At 45.5% G+C, this 12,500-nt stretch overlaps 2 protein-coding genes across 2 annotated transcripts in view; both read right to left on the reverse strand.

Annotated features, from left to right (window-relative positions):
- cables2b (Cdk5 and Abl enzyme substrate 2b) overlaps positions 1 to 10,719 on the reverse strand; it is a 28,855-nt gene extending 18,136 nt beyond the window's left edge. The window contains exons 1-2 of the mRNA XM_062540362.1: positions 10,169 to 10,719; positions 1,856 to 1,948 (exon numbers count right to left, since the gene is read on the reverse strand). Coding sequence (XP_062396346.1) covers positions 1,856 to 1,948; positions 10,169 to 10,713 — 638 coding nt within the window. The 5' untranslated portion in view covers positions 10,714 to 10,719. The remainder of the gene's footprint in view (positions 1 to 1,855; positions 1,949 to 10,168) is intronic.
- A 628-nt stretch (positions 10,720 to 11,347) lies between these two features.
- Positions 11,348 to 12,500, reverse strand: part of ccm2l (CCM2 like scaffold protein) — a 15,455-nt gene continuing 14,302 nt past the window's right edge. Inside the window, exon 10 of the mRNA XM_062540167.1 lies at positions 11,348 to 12,500. This exon is cut by the window's right edge and continues 1,053 nt beyond it. The gene's annotated coding sequence lies outside the window, so the exon portion shown is untranslated.

Consider the following 12,500-nt stretch of genomic DNA (forward strand, 5'->3'; position numbering starts at 1 on the left):
AGGGAGGGAGGGAGGGCGGCTACTGTCCAAAACCACCCATCTTCCTCCAGACAGAGTGAGAGAGAGAGAGAGAGAGAGAGTGAGCAAGAGGAAGAGAGAGAGAGGGAGAGAGCGCACCCATGCGAGAGAGAGACAGAGAGTGAGCGAGAGAGCCAGAGAGCAAGAGAGAGAGAGAGAGAGAAAGAGAAAGAAACATGTTCTGACTGCACTCTCCAGTGCTGGCCTCTCCTCTTCACCAAAGCACAAGGTCCATTCTCATAGTACTGTAGTCTACAGGTGAACTCCACAACACATGTTTACTTTCCAACCTTTCCTGCCATCTACAGGGACATTTACATAATGACGTCACGGGCCGCACTATTTATATAAGGAAGTGATAATATCATAATAAACCACATCAGCCATAAACCACATCAGTCCAATACTCATAATAAAGCCATGGCACTGGTGTAACTACTGTAACATCTCTCTCTCTCTCTCTCTCTGGCTAGCTGAGCTGAGACAAGTCACATTCAGAGCCTGCACACCACTCTCACTGGTCCCACTCCATTTCAGATTTCCCCCTTGTCCAAGCACATCGGTCAGAAATGTTACCTTTATATTTATTTAGCATTTAATCCAAAGTGACATACATGTCAATTACATTACAAGGGACAACCTGGAGCAACGTGGGGTTAAGTGCCTTGTTCAAGCGTACAACCGGTAGAAACCGGGAATTGACCCCACAACTGTTCAGGCTACTGCATGCTAACCACTTAACCTAAAGCACCACACTACCACTGCCTTTGCGGCAGGCGTGCACTTGACAGGAAAACAAATGACTTCCAGGGCCAGGTGTGTGACTGGCTCTGCTGAGTGTAAAGCATGTGTGTGCTGTTCTGAGTTGGCACAAGGTAAGGTGTAAGTGTGTGTGTGTGTGTGTGTGTGTGTGGGAGGGGGGGGGGGTGATCTTTTGGCAGTGGCTATACCTGAGGGCGCTGTGGTAGGTCACAGCTCTTACATGAATGGCGGGCCAGAGCCCTCTGCCCTATTAAATGCATGTAATAATAGCTGTGCAGGACAGTGCTGGGAGCCACTGTCAAATACTAGAGGTGTTTACAGAAGCTGAACAGGCAGACTGGGGGGGGGGGTGGTGGTGGTCAGTGTGGAGTCAGGTGAGGTGAACGAGACACAGCCAGAGGACGCGGGGGAAGAGGAGGGAGGGGGAGAGGGGAGGGGGAGAGGGTGTCTGGGCACGGGAGGCCTGCAATGCTGTGTTTTATGTAACAGATCAATGAAGCTTTCAGCAGGCTGCTCTATTCAGTGCAGTGGTCAAACAACGCTGCTCCCCTAACATTCTGGACGGAGCCCTCTCGTAAGCTGCTCCCACTGACGGCCCCAATTCTTGAACTGGCTCAAATTTAACCCGAGCATTGGCAACGACAGCAAAAGGCAAGGTTGAGCCAACAGCCCACCCAAAAGAAACAGCCCTATTATGAGTTGTATGGCTGAATGTAGTTATTGTATTGTAGTGGGTGTGCGGTGCTGTGCTCAGCAACACGGATATCTAGCCGAGAGGCAGCCTCCACAACTGTGCATTCAGCAGGATCCATTATGACTGGACGCTGGACCTGCTCTAGTCACACTTTCTTTCTTTGGCACAAAAAATCAGGCCACATTTTTGGTAAAAAAAGAAGAAAATATACACATACATACACACAGAGAATCTGAGTGAGAGAGAGAAAGAAAAAGATGAGGGGACAGAAAGAGAGCACAGTGAGAGAGAGAGAGAGAGAGAGAGAGAGAGAGAGAGAGAAAGATAAAGATAAATAGAGAGAGAGAAAGAGAGAGAGGGAGAGAGAGAGGGATCACCTACCTGCTGCCTTTGGTGTCATACTGTCTCATGTTCTTGATGAAGTGCACCTTCCTCATCGGGCGAGGCTTTGGCGAGCCGGACAGATTGCGTGACCTAGACGCAACAGAGGGAACAAGGGCCAAGAGAGAGAGAGAGTGGCAGTGGAAGAACAGAGAGAGAGAGGGAGAGAGAGAGAGAATATTAAATCAACTTGCCTGTCATCTTAAAGGACAGATTTGTATCTCATCCAACTCTCCTCATTTATACTGCTGACACAGTCAGATGTAGGGAGCGTAGATCTTATCTGATTTAACACACCTGATGTGCCTTCTAGATTCACTGTATTTTCCACTCCACAAAACCAGCACAATCTAGTGTCCTTGAGACAAAGGTGCGCCGGTCTTTCCTGTCCCCGTGTGCATGCGCTCCAAATAAATCCCACAATTCTTTTCTGCAGACGGTGACGTATCAATACTGCTGACATTCACACTTACTTATTGTCCTTAGACAAGCAGAGGCATAATGAAGGAAATTGGCCTGAAAGGCATGTGCCGGTTAAACCTCCTCAACCCATTCTGAAATGCCAGTGACCTTCATTAAAATGAAATGGGCTGCTCTTGAGGGACCTTCACAGGGCCGCAGTGCTGTCAGCGGCAACACAAACAGCACACCAGAGAGAGAGAGAGAGAGAGAGAAAAGTACCCAAGTGGCACACCTGTCAGGTTGTTTTGTTTCGCTGTGCTCAGCATACACGTGTGTGTGCTTGCATGTACTGTACACTGGATGTGTGTGTGTGTGTGCATGTGTGTGTGTCCTGGGTGGTGTCGACAAGGCCGTCTCAGGACTTCAGTGACTGACATATGTGCATACATCAGTACTGCATTATTCATATGCATGCTCTCTCTCTCTCTCTCTCTCTCTCACACACACACACACACACACTCAATCTCTCTTCATCACCCCGTTCATGTTCCTACTCATCATCATGTCAAAGCTCTACTAGAAACCTCAGCCATTACTACTGGAGAGAGGCTCGCACAGTTTCCCTCTCCCTATGGGCAGAGCTCATTGAAGCTTGTGAAGCCGTTTCCTCTCCTCATTCATTGTGGCTCAAAGTGGAGGGTCCCCCATAGGGAGATACGGTGGAGGAAAAGTGAAGGAAGTAGAACCTTGATGATTTCTTTATTCTCTCAAATCTTTTGACTTCCCTCTAGCTGAGACTACACTTGTATTTCTCCTCTCAAGCCTCTGAAAGCAGACCTCCAGTTGAAGACTGTGCTGTAATCTGACAGTGTGTATATGTGTGTATGCGTGTGTGTGACACTGTGTGTGTGCACCACTGCTGCTTAAAGGGTCACACCAAGTTCTTATTTCCTTCGACTTAAGACACACTCCATCCTTTATGTAAAACTGTAACCTGACCCAGATTTCTGTTTCGCCGTTTAAGCCATAGCAATTTTGCATAGGCAAGATAGAGATTGTGACAGAGGACAGGATGGCGTTTCCTGTGTCTGACATTGCACACATGTGCGTATGTGTTTGAGGTTTTGTGTATATATATATGTGTGTGTGGGTGTGAGAGAGAGAGACAGAGAAAGAGAGTTGGTGTGTATGTGTTTTCCTACGCCTTCTTTACATCTGAGGAGCGATCTAAAACATTCAGTGCAATTTCACTTCTGTGGAGCGTACTTGTGTCACTGGCAGTGACATCACTCTCAGCCCATGGCTGGGTTGCATAAGAGTGTGTGTTTAGGCGTGTGTGTGTGTGTGTGTGTGTGTGTGTGTGTGTGTGAGTGTGTGAATGTTTGGGAAATAGTCTGCGAGGAAGAAAAAAAATCAAAGACAGCGCGTAAGAGAGAGAGAGAGAGAGAGAGAGAGAGAGAGAGAGAGAGAGAAATGAGAGGGAGAGAGGGGAGGATTTGGGTGCGGGACTGGATAGAAAGTGACCGTCTGTTCAGAGCGAGTGCTGTTACACAAGCAGGCCGGTAAGCATGTAACCCCCCACCTCTACCTCCATCTGCCCCTGTGTTTGGGGGAGATTGACCTAATAACACTCCACGCACTGGGATTATCAGTGCAGGTGTGTGTGTGTGTGTGTGTGTGCGTGTGTGTGCGTGTGCGTGTGTGTACTCTCCAGATCTGCTATCATCAGCTGTAGTAATATCATCTGGGGACCGTTACATCACTCCTTCTAGATCCTTCCCGATGTCTTGCTCTCAAAACGCTTGTCGCTCTATTTCTTGGTCGCCAGCCTGAAATGTCTTTGATCATAGGATGAAGGGAAAAGCCTGAGAGTTCAACGGTCAGAGGGCTACAGCTGTGCATTAGCTGACGGAGATGGGCTGAGTTGTGAGTTTTTACGAAGCCATCAGGACTCTCCATCCCTGCATGGTCATGACTCCAGCACAAGAGGGTTGTCAGGCTGGGTTTCTGGAACGAGCCTCCACCACACACACACACACACACCAGTTTCATAACCGCCAAACGAACATGGACACTCCAAGCCGCAAGTGTAGCCCTGCATTCGCAACCATACACCGCAGACGCGCGGCACAGCAGACACAAATATTTCTAGAAATATCGAGGCTTTCGACTTTTTTAGCTTCTACCTTTTCCAAAAGAATCGGTCTTATTATTCATGCGATGTGGTGAGCAGAAGAATGTTCCTCTTGCTTGTCCATAAGCTATCCTCTGTGGAACACTGAGCCAATCCGTCCATCTACTGAAGGACATTCTGTCCTTTGGCCAAGCAAAAGAATCACGGAAGCCTGTGGTATGCAGGCATACCTGACACTAACACCAAAAACGGAATCCACGGAATCACACTTTGACGTGCTAGCATGTGTGCGATAGAACAGCGGCGAGGCCGTTTTGCGTCCTTTTTTTTGCGTGAATTGTGGCTTTGTTTCTCAGAACAGGATCAAACTAGTGCAATAAAACAGCATATCAGTCTAGTGTGGGTGGAACTTGCGTAATAAAATAATGCCGTTTTCCCTCTTTTTTTTTGTCACTGTTCCCATTTTTTTGCCCATTACAAAACAGCCATGTGGCAGATTGCTACTAGATAAACATCAAACAAGAATGAAAGAGGAGATTACTGTGGACTCAGCATTAACACCCAGCAGCGACTGTGAGACACCAGATGTACATGTGTTTGTCTGTGTGTGTGTGTGTGTGTGTGTGTGTGTGTGTGTGTGTGTATGAGAAGAGAGAGAGCGAGAGAGAGAGAGAGAGAGAGAGAGAGAGAGAGAGAGAGAGAGAGTGTGTGTGTGTGTGTGTCTTCACATTCCACCTTCTTTCCCTGGGCTGGTACACTGTGCCTCCCGTAATCTCTGGTACAGAGCAGCACAGATCTCCAAAGCTAGGGATCAATGGTTGATCTTGGCTCAAAGCTGGCGTGCTGGCCACCCCTCATTCATATCGAGGAACGCAGGCAGGCAAGCAGGCCGCTGACACATCAATGGGCCATTTGGCAAAAAAAAGGAGGTTGTTTTAATCCTGACCTTCACTTTGCTGGGGAACAGACAGAGGCATTAGTGCACCTCCTCCAACTTTTCCATTAAAGGCGCTGTGAATGTCAATGTGTCATAAAGGAGCACTGGGTTAGCTGTGCTCAAACACAGGTGTACTGGGGCACTGGCCAGCTAATCTGTTCCTCATTAAGGCAGGGGCTGTTGCTAAAAGAGGAAGGTCATCATGATGTAGCACGTTCAAGACGAACAGGGTTGGCATAATGATGTCCACTGTGGTGATACCCGATTTAGGCTACTGTGCACTGTCGCTCCCTAAATAGACACAATGGACTGTTAATGTGTCTGTTTGACAATATACATGCTTAAAAATGTAAAGCACACATACCAAGACACTATCCTTCAGGAAGAACACATGAAAATATGAATCCACAAGCCACATTTTCTTTGACTTGTTAATGGATACATTGGGGGATACAAAGGGCATAGTTTAGGGTAGCTAGAATGAATCTTCGTACTTGAGCGCAGTTCTGTTCACTTAACCCTCAAATGCAACCTCACATTAAGAACCTTTTTGCCTGAAGGCAGTAACATACCATACTCACTATAGGCATGGAGGAGCCTCAGGCATGTCTGCAGTGCAGGAAGATCTAATATCATTACGGCAGCAGGTGCAATGCCAAGAGGGACAAAGGTAGAAGGGTAGCCTCGAGCTCTGGGATAAGGGTGCATGCCAAGAGCCGTTAAATTTTCAGTTTCAGTTCTCTTATTGCAGACCCTCCGCTATGGTCCTGAGGAAAGTGGATATCGTCTGCAAGTAAGAGCCATTTAGAAAATGACGCCGGAAAATGGAGAGGTTGTGGGTCACTGGGCCATAGGAGACCTCACCGGTGGCCTCACATGTGAACTTGACCTTTCTAGGCAAATGATAGCGCTGATGCGATCATTGAATTAGGAGTGACGCAAAGGCCATTTAGGGAAGTACTAGGCCTGCAATCAGCAGAGAGAGAGAGAGAGATGTTATCTTCTCCCTGGGAGATGGCGGGTGGGGCTAGTTTTTAAGTGTGCTGCTCCCCTGCCAAATTAGATACAGTACTTACAGTAGGTCACAGATGACTTAAGCCAATCCTCATGTTTTGCAGCCACACTCCCCAGTGATGTATTTGTGCTTCATAACCACTCCTCTACCCTCTCAGGTCAAACCTCCTGGTTTTCATGGTTTTAATGATTAAGGGCTCTTTTCTCATTTCCTGAAATTCCTGTAAAGCTAATAGCTATAGAACTGACTCTGGAACTGTTGGTCCAGGGTTTCGTGGGAGCTCTTTAAATAAAGCCTCTCCTTGGCCTGGTGCCACAATTCATTGTATGACTGTTTTTGGTTCTAAGGGCATTATCAAAACCAGCATTGTTGTAAACAAGGTTGTGTAACAGCCAGAGAGCAAAACAAACAGCGAGGACCAAAGATTCTTTCAAAAGCGTGTGAAGTCATCTGATTTGAAAATGCAGCCCATTATTCCAGCTGCCACAGACAAAACAATGGGGGACATGAATGCAAACATGTCAAGAATTGATGGCAGTTTGTCAAGAACAAAGATGTTTTTTCTTCCTCAAAGCTACTTTTATGTCCTTATTAGCCATCACAGGAGAGTGGGGAGTCTTGCTAAACAAATATAGGCTCAGTCTGAATCTATTTCCTCATGCCATTTGAAACAAACTCCTGTCACAAGCTCTCTCACGTCAAGAGGGAAAAATGTCTGTCTGGAGTGATTGAGAGGCGCATACATCTACATTAGTTGGTGACAACCCAAGTTAATAGTCATTCTGCTGCATGTCTAGTTTGGAACAACATAATACGATTTGCAGCTCCTGCCCAAACTAATCCTTTCAGAGTGTGTGTGTGTGTGTGTGTGTGTGCAAGCATTGTGTTGACACTCGGCTCAGCTCAAACATGCAAACAGCAGCACCTTGGATCAAAAGTCAAGCGTGCTAGCAATCGAGCTAAAAGCCCAGGCTGCTTGCTCTCTTGCCAGTAGGCCTACTACTCTTAAGGCGTCAGGACATACAACATACAAACTGCACAGCTACGGACCTGCTGGCTACCATTACACTTGTGTGTGTGTGTGTGTGTGTGCGTGTGTGTGTGTGTGTGTGTGTGTATTTGTATGTCTAGGGTGTCCCTGTGTGTATTTGCACAGGAGGGATGGGTCATGCATGTCAGCTTAAGAACTAGCAGCCTCAAGGGAGCAGTTCTCAGCTCCATCTAATGTCAACACTGGCAATACAAGCTGGAGGTCTGACTGATTTGAGATAAGGGGAATGGCATGCCATGAATGTGTGTGCAGGACAAGATGGGGGGGGGGGGGGGGGGGGTAGAAGGGATTCAGCCAGGTTAGATGGTTTGTTAACGTCATAAGAATGCAATAGGATTCAGTAACCCCAACACATTTCCATATTACTGTATATATAGTTTATAATTTATTAGCACCCAGCAGTTCCCAGGTTAGAAAGGTGAAAGAGTGATTACCCAGGCACTGGAGATCCAGCTATTGTAAAACAGGCTGTTGTAATAGCAGCACAGATAGCTTTAACATAGGCAAGGTATTTGGGAAAAGGGCCGTGGCTTCAGTTCCACTGCGAGAATACGCACTGATAAATAAACACTCTCACACAAGTGTCCATGCCAAGGCAAATGTACAGGGGTGATGTCATCAAAATCCCAGAGAAACATGGAAGTTAATGGTACACTTGTGTTAATTTGTTAGGTGTGTGTGTGTGTCTGAGAGAGAGAGAGAGAGAGAGAGAGAGTGTGCGTGAGTGTGTGTGTGTGTGTGTGTGTGTGTGTGTGAGTGTGATCAGTATGTGTGTGTGTATGTGTGTGTGTATGTGAGTGTGTGGGAGACAGTGAGAGAGAGACAGAGAGAGAGACTCTACATTGTGTGTCTGTCTGTGTTGTGTTGAACCGTGCACCTCAGCCCAGTGTGTGTGTTTGTGTGTCTGTGTGAGTGAAAGTGTGAGAGGGTGAATCCTAATTTCGACATAGTAATAATAATGTTATTAAAAAATAACAACCTATGCTATGGAGACCCTAAGGATGAGCGGCTCAGGGATTTAATGAATATAATGAAACGTTGAACACACAAACGAACCTCTATGCTTTCACAGCTCAGCTGGGAAAACAAAGGACCTCTGGTTCATTTAGTACCTCAAACCAGATGTATCAAACCCTTCTCTTTGATAACAAGACTGTCAACTCTACTACACCCTTCTCATCTCCTCCTGGCTATCGATAAAATGTGCCAAGTGATCCAAGAATAGTTCAACTTGAGAGAGGGAATGAGTGACTATGGCACAGTGTTTCTGTAAGTGTAGTAGAAAAAGCAAAGGAGAGCCTAAAAGTGGAATTACCTAATGCCAAAAATAAAGTGGATAAATATAGAACAATTGCTATATTTTCTGTTTTGTACCAACCTTACACTGCTATTTTCCTTGCAAAATGTTTGACAAAGTTACAGACACTGACATTTAGAGTTCACTTCTGCTTAAAATGCTACACCAAGGTAAGAATTTGGAGAGAAGAGAACGTTTCATTTCAATATCTACTGTACATTGAGCCTGTTTTATGGCAGATAGAGAAACCATTCTTTTGGACAACACAGTTAAGTAGAGCATTTCAGGAAATCAGCAAAGCAAAATAGGCCTATAGCAACCCACAATTTTGCATGTATGTTTTGACTATGGTGTATAGCTCTAACATGTGTAATACCATAAGGCTACATTAGATAGATACTGTTGCATGTAGCTCAATGTAATGCTTGAATATTGGATTGTGCTTAGTTCGTTTGGAAATTGAGTAGGCTAATAATATGGGTCACTCTGAAGCTCAAGTGAGAAGTGTATTTTATATCCTAATTTCAAATGTAGTGTTTCACTGTGGGGGGGAATTAGGCATGTTTGGAATTCACACAATTTTATTTTATTTCTATAATCTGTTCAGCCTACAAGAGAGAGTTGTAGGCTGAACAGTAGGCCCTATTGGAAAATAATTCTTTCAAACGTGTTAAGACTAGATAGTCTATTCAATTGCAATAGTTCTTTTTTTAAAGCTGATTATGCCAACGCATGGGAAGGTGTTTGGATTTCGCAATAAACCGCTTACGTTATTCCTGCGTGTTGTGATGAAAAACTAATTTTAACATTCTTGTGAAGGCAACGCGTTTGCTGTGAGTCATCATACACAGTGTTGAAGTCAGATGTCATTAAGTTCCACTCGTATACCGCCCACAGTCACCGTTGTAGTGTGACAGCATGCTGGAAGAAGGGTGTGTATCCTGAAGATTATCAGCCTGACCAGTTCCACAGTGTGTTCAGTTCAAGGTTGAGAAGTGCTTAAACTTAGGAAAGTACACCGAACACAGTTTCAATAACATATTGTAGTTAATAAAAGAGGGGGGAAATATCAATGGCCAGCACTGAGTGACTAAACAAAAGCGGAAGTAAGTCACTCTTTTTGGTAAATTCATCCGCGCAGCTAACCAACAACTTAGTCTTCATAACTTTTTTAATGAGGACTGATTTAGTTGCCTAACTCTTCAGATAACCAGCTTGCCGCCTCTGGCTGTGCGCAAAAGCACAACAAAGATAAGCAAGTATTAATGTGACGTTCTGGTACATTAGATAGTTTGAGTTTCTCGTAATTATGGCACATTATTGTAAGACATATTACAAAAAGAAGAGTGTGTATCAGATAGTCTACAGACTTATCTAGTTCCACTCACAATTCTTACTATGGACAATAAACAATATGACTTTGCCGTCGTCCTCTACAGCATTTCGTCAGATAACGGGTGAACTGTTTATCACTCACCTTGGCCTCGAATCTGAAGACACAGAGTTGCAGCTATGAACAGAGTGTAATGTTGGCGACTTCCGAGGTCCCAGAGGAGTCGGCTGAAGACTGGCTGGAGAAAGAAGATTCCCCTGTGAGGAGAAAGACCCTCTTCCCCTCTCCAGAAACACCTCGGCGGTCCCAGCATCATTACATCCAGAGTCCGAAGGCAACACTAGAAGAGGGACGTTGATGACCCCCCCAAGTCTCGGCACAGAACTGACAGCTCCACAGCTAACTGAGGCTGAAAGATTATTAAAGGTCCCACAACTACTCGTCGCAGGTGACAGCCGGGCTGCATTTGTCGATACATTGTCGGTACCTAGGAATTCGCTGTCCCTGTGGCTCAGCTGGTTGGCGTTGTTTACATGCTGTACGGGCCGTCCGTCCAGAGAAATGTTACTAAGGAACAGCAAGGCTGCCTGTCGCCTGCGCGAATCCCTACTTCTCCTCAGGTGCTCTTTCTGCGGTTTACTGCTACTACTGCCCAACGTACAGTGCGCACTGCAGGCAGCAGCCGCCATTCTCAAGTAAACGGTACTAGGCTACACTCAAAGCATTTTACCCGGCTAGAGACAGCTGCTCACGCCCACTACAGACCCATTGGTCTGCAGCGTGACGGTATGTTAAGTACTAGGCGCATAGAAGAATTTCATTGGCCTCTCTGCCTTCATCAGTACAGGGTTTAATACTTCTACAGGCGGACAAAGCTGCATATTTTGTTTAGTCCCGTCTAATTCACCTTGCCTGGTTGTATTCATCTCCCTGGAAAATAACACCGCCACCATGCAGCCATTTTATATCAATCCATACAACATAATATCTTACAAAATAGGACTGTGTGCAGTGGAACATAACAGGGTTACAGTGTGTACATTTGTTACAGAGCAGTACACAATACAGAATGCATTCAAGCCTTCTGAGAAATATGTCATTATTATATGGATGCCAAGGCTATTCTATGACAGTTACTTCAGACCACTTTCAGGGAGCTGAAGTTATGGCACTAGATAGGCCTGAATTTCACTCCTTGCTACAATGTGTTTTGATCACAGAAAATGAGTTTTGAGCAAATATTCTAGAATCTAGAGTGCTACACTCTAAGATCTTTTGATGTTGAGTTCTAATGAAAAGCAAGAAGCAAGCACATTTCTACATCATGTTGTTTATTCAGTGAAGCTCTAGTCAATGAAACAACTTAAGGTCTACAACTGTTTTTACATTTTTTTTACCTGTTTTTCATAGTATTACGTTCACAGAGACTGCTTTTCAGCTTTCTTTTAAAATTAGCTTCTCCAATTTGTATGGCTAATAATGCTGTAATGACAGTTATCACCCAGTGTATAACCTATTCACATAGCCTACTGGTGCCCTGCACCTCTAAAATCCTCTAACTTCCCTATAGCAACCTATGACCACAGCAATGAGTCAGTTCCTTGCATTTTCCTCCATGTGAGACACATACTTAAAACAATTTCAAATTGTTTTGCATTTTTTAAAAATAAAATGTTTCAATTAATGCACTTTTTGCTTTCAATTAAAGCATGAGCTTTGCAACACTTTTAGCTGATTCGGGAGGAGATATTTACTCGTGTGCGACTGTGATACTTTGGCAGCTGGCGCCTGGCGGTGCACAGCAAACCCTCTTAAATAGCCCGTGGCTGGGCCTGGCTGGCTGGCACCCTTATCCCTGACTGACTGCACTGCTCCAACTGATAACTGCTGACTTGACTTCTGTGCTAGAGCCTCCCTTCTCTTACAGAAGCTAAAAATGGCAGCTGGGCTTGTAATGACATTGCGTGTTATCATTCCATGACGAATGTTTACGCTTGTTATCTTTTCGCTCTTCTGAGAGTAATTTTGTTTTATGATGTTACACAAACAGTGACGTTATGTAATTTTTTTTTTTTCATGATACATAAACTTAGGATGAGAGACTTCCCACTCTCTCTCTCGCTCTCTCTCGCTTGCTCTCTCTTCGTGATTACGTAAGAAACGGTCAGAGCTGTAGGTGCCCTTTGCTGGCCCCGCAGGGACTTGTGCAGTCATCCGTGCGGCTCATCTGGCTGGCAGGGACTGGAGGGGTGAGAGAGAGAGGCAGAGGCCTGTGGGAAGGTCACGGTGCCACCACAGAGCATGCTGGCTGAGCTGCCCTATTTCATAACACGTCTCCCCCAGGGAGGGCAATTTATGCTCTGCAGGCAGAGTCGACCATCCCCATGCCACTCCCGATTACTGTGCATCGACGATGGCCCAGCTCTCTCGCTCCCTCTCTCGCTCCCTCTCCCTGTCTTGCTCTCTCTCCCTCTCT

The sequence above is a fragment of the Sardina pilchardus genome, chromosome 7, assembly GCF_963854185.1.
Source record: "Sardina pilchardus chromosome 7, fSarPil1.1, whole genome shotgun sequence".
In the NCBI taxonomy this organism is placed as follows: domain Eukaryota; kingdom Metazoa; phylum Chordata; class Actinopteri; order Clupeiformes; family Clupeidae; genus Sardina; species Sardina pilchardus.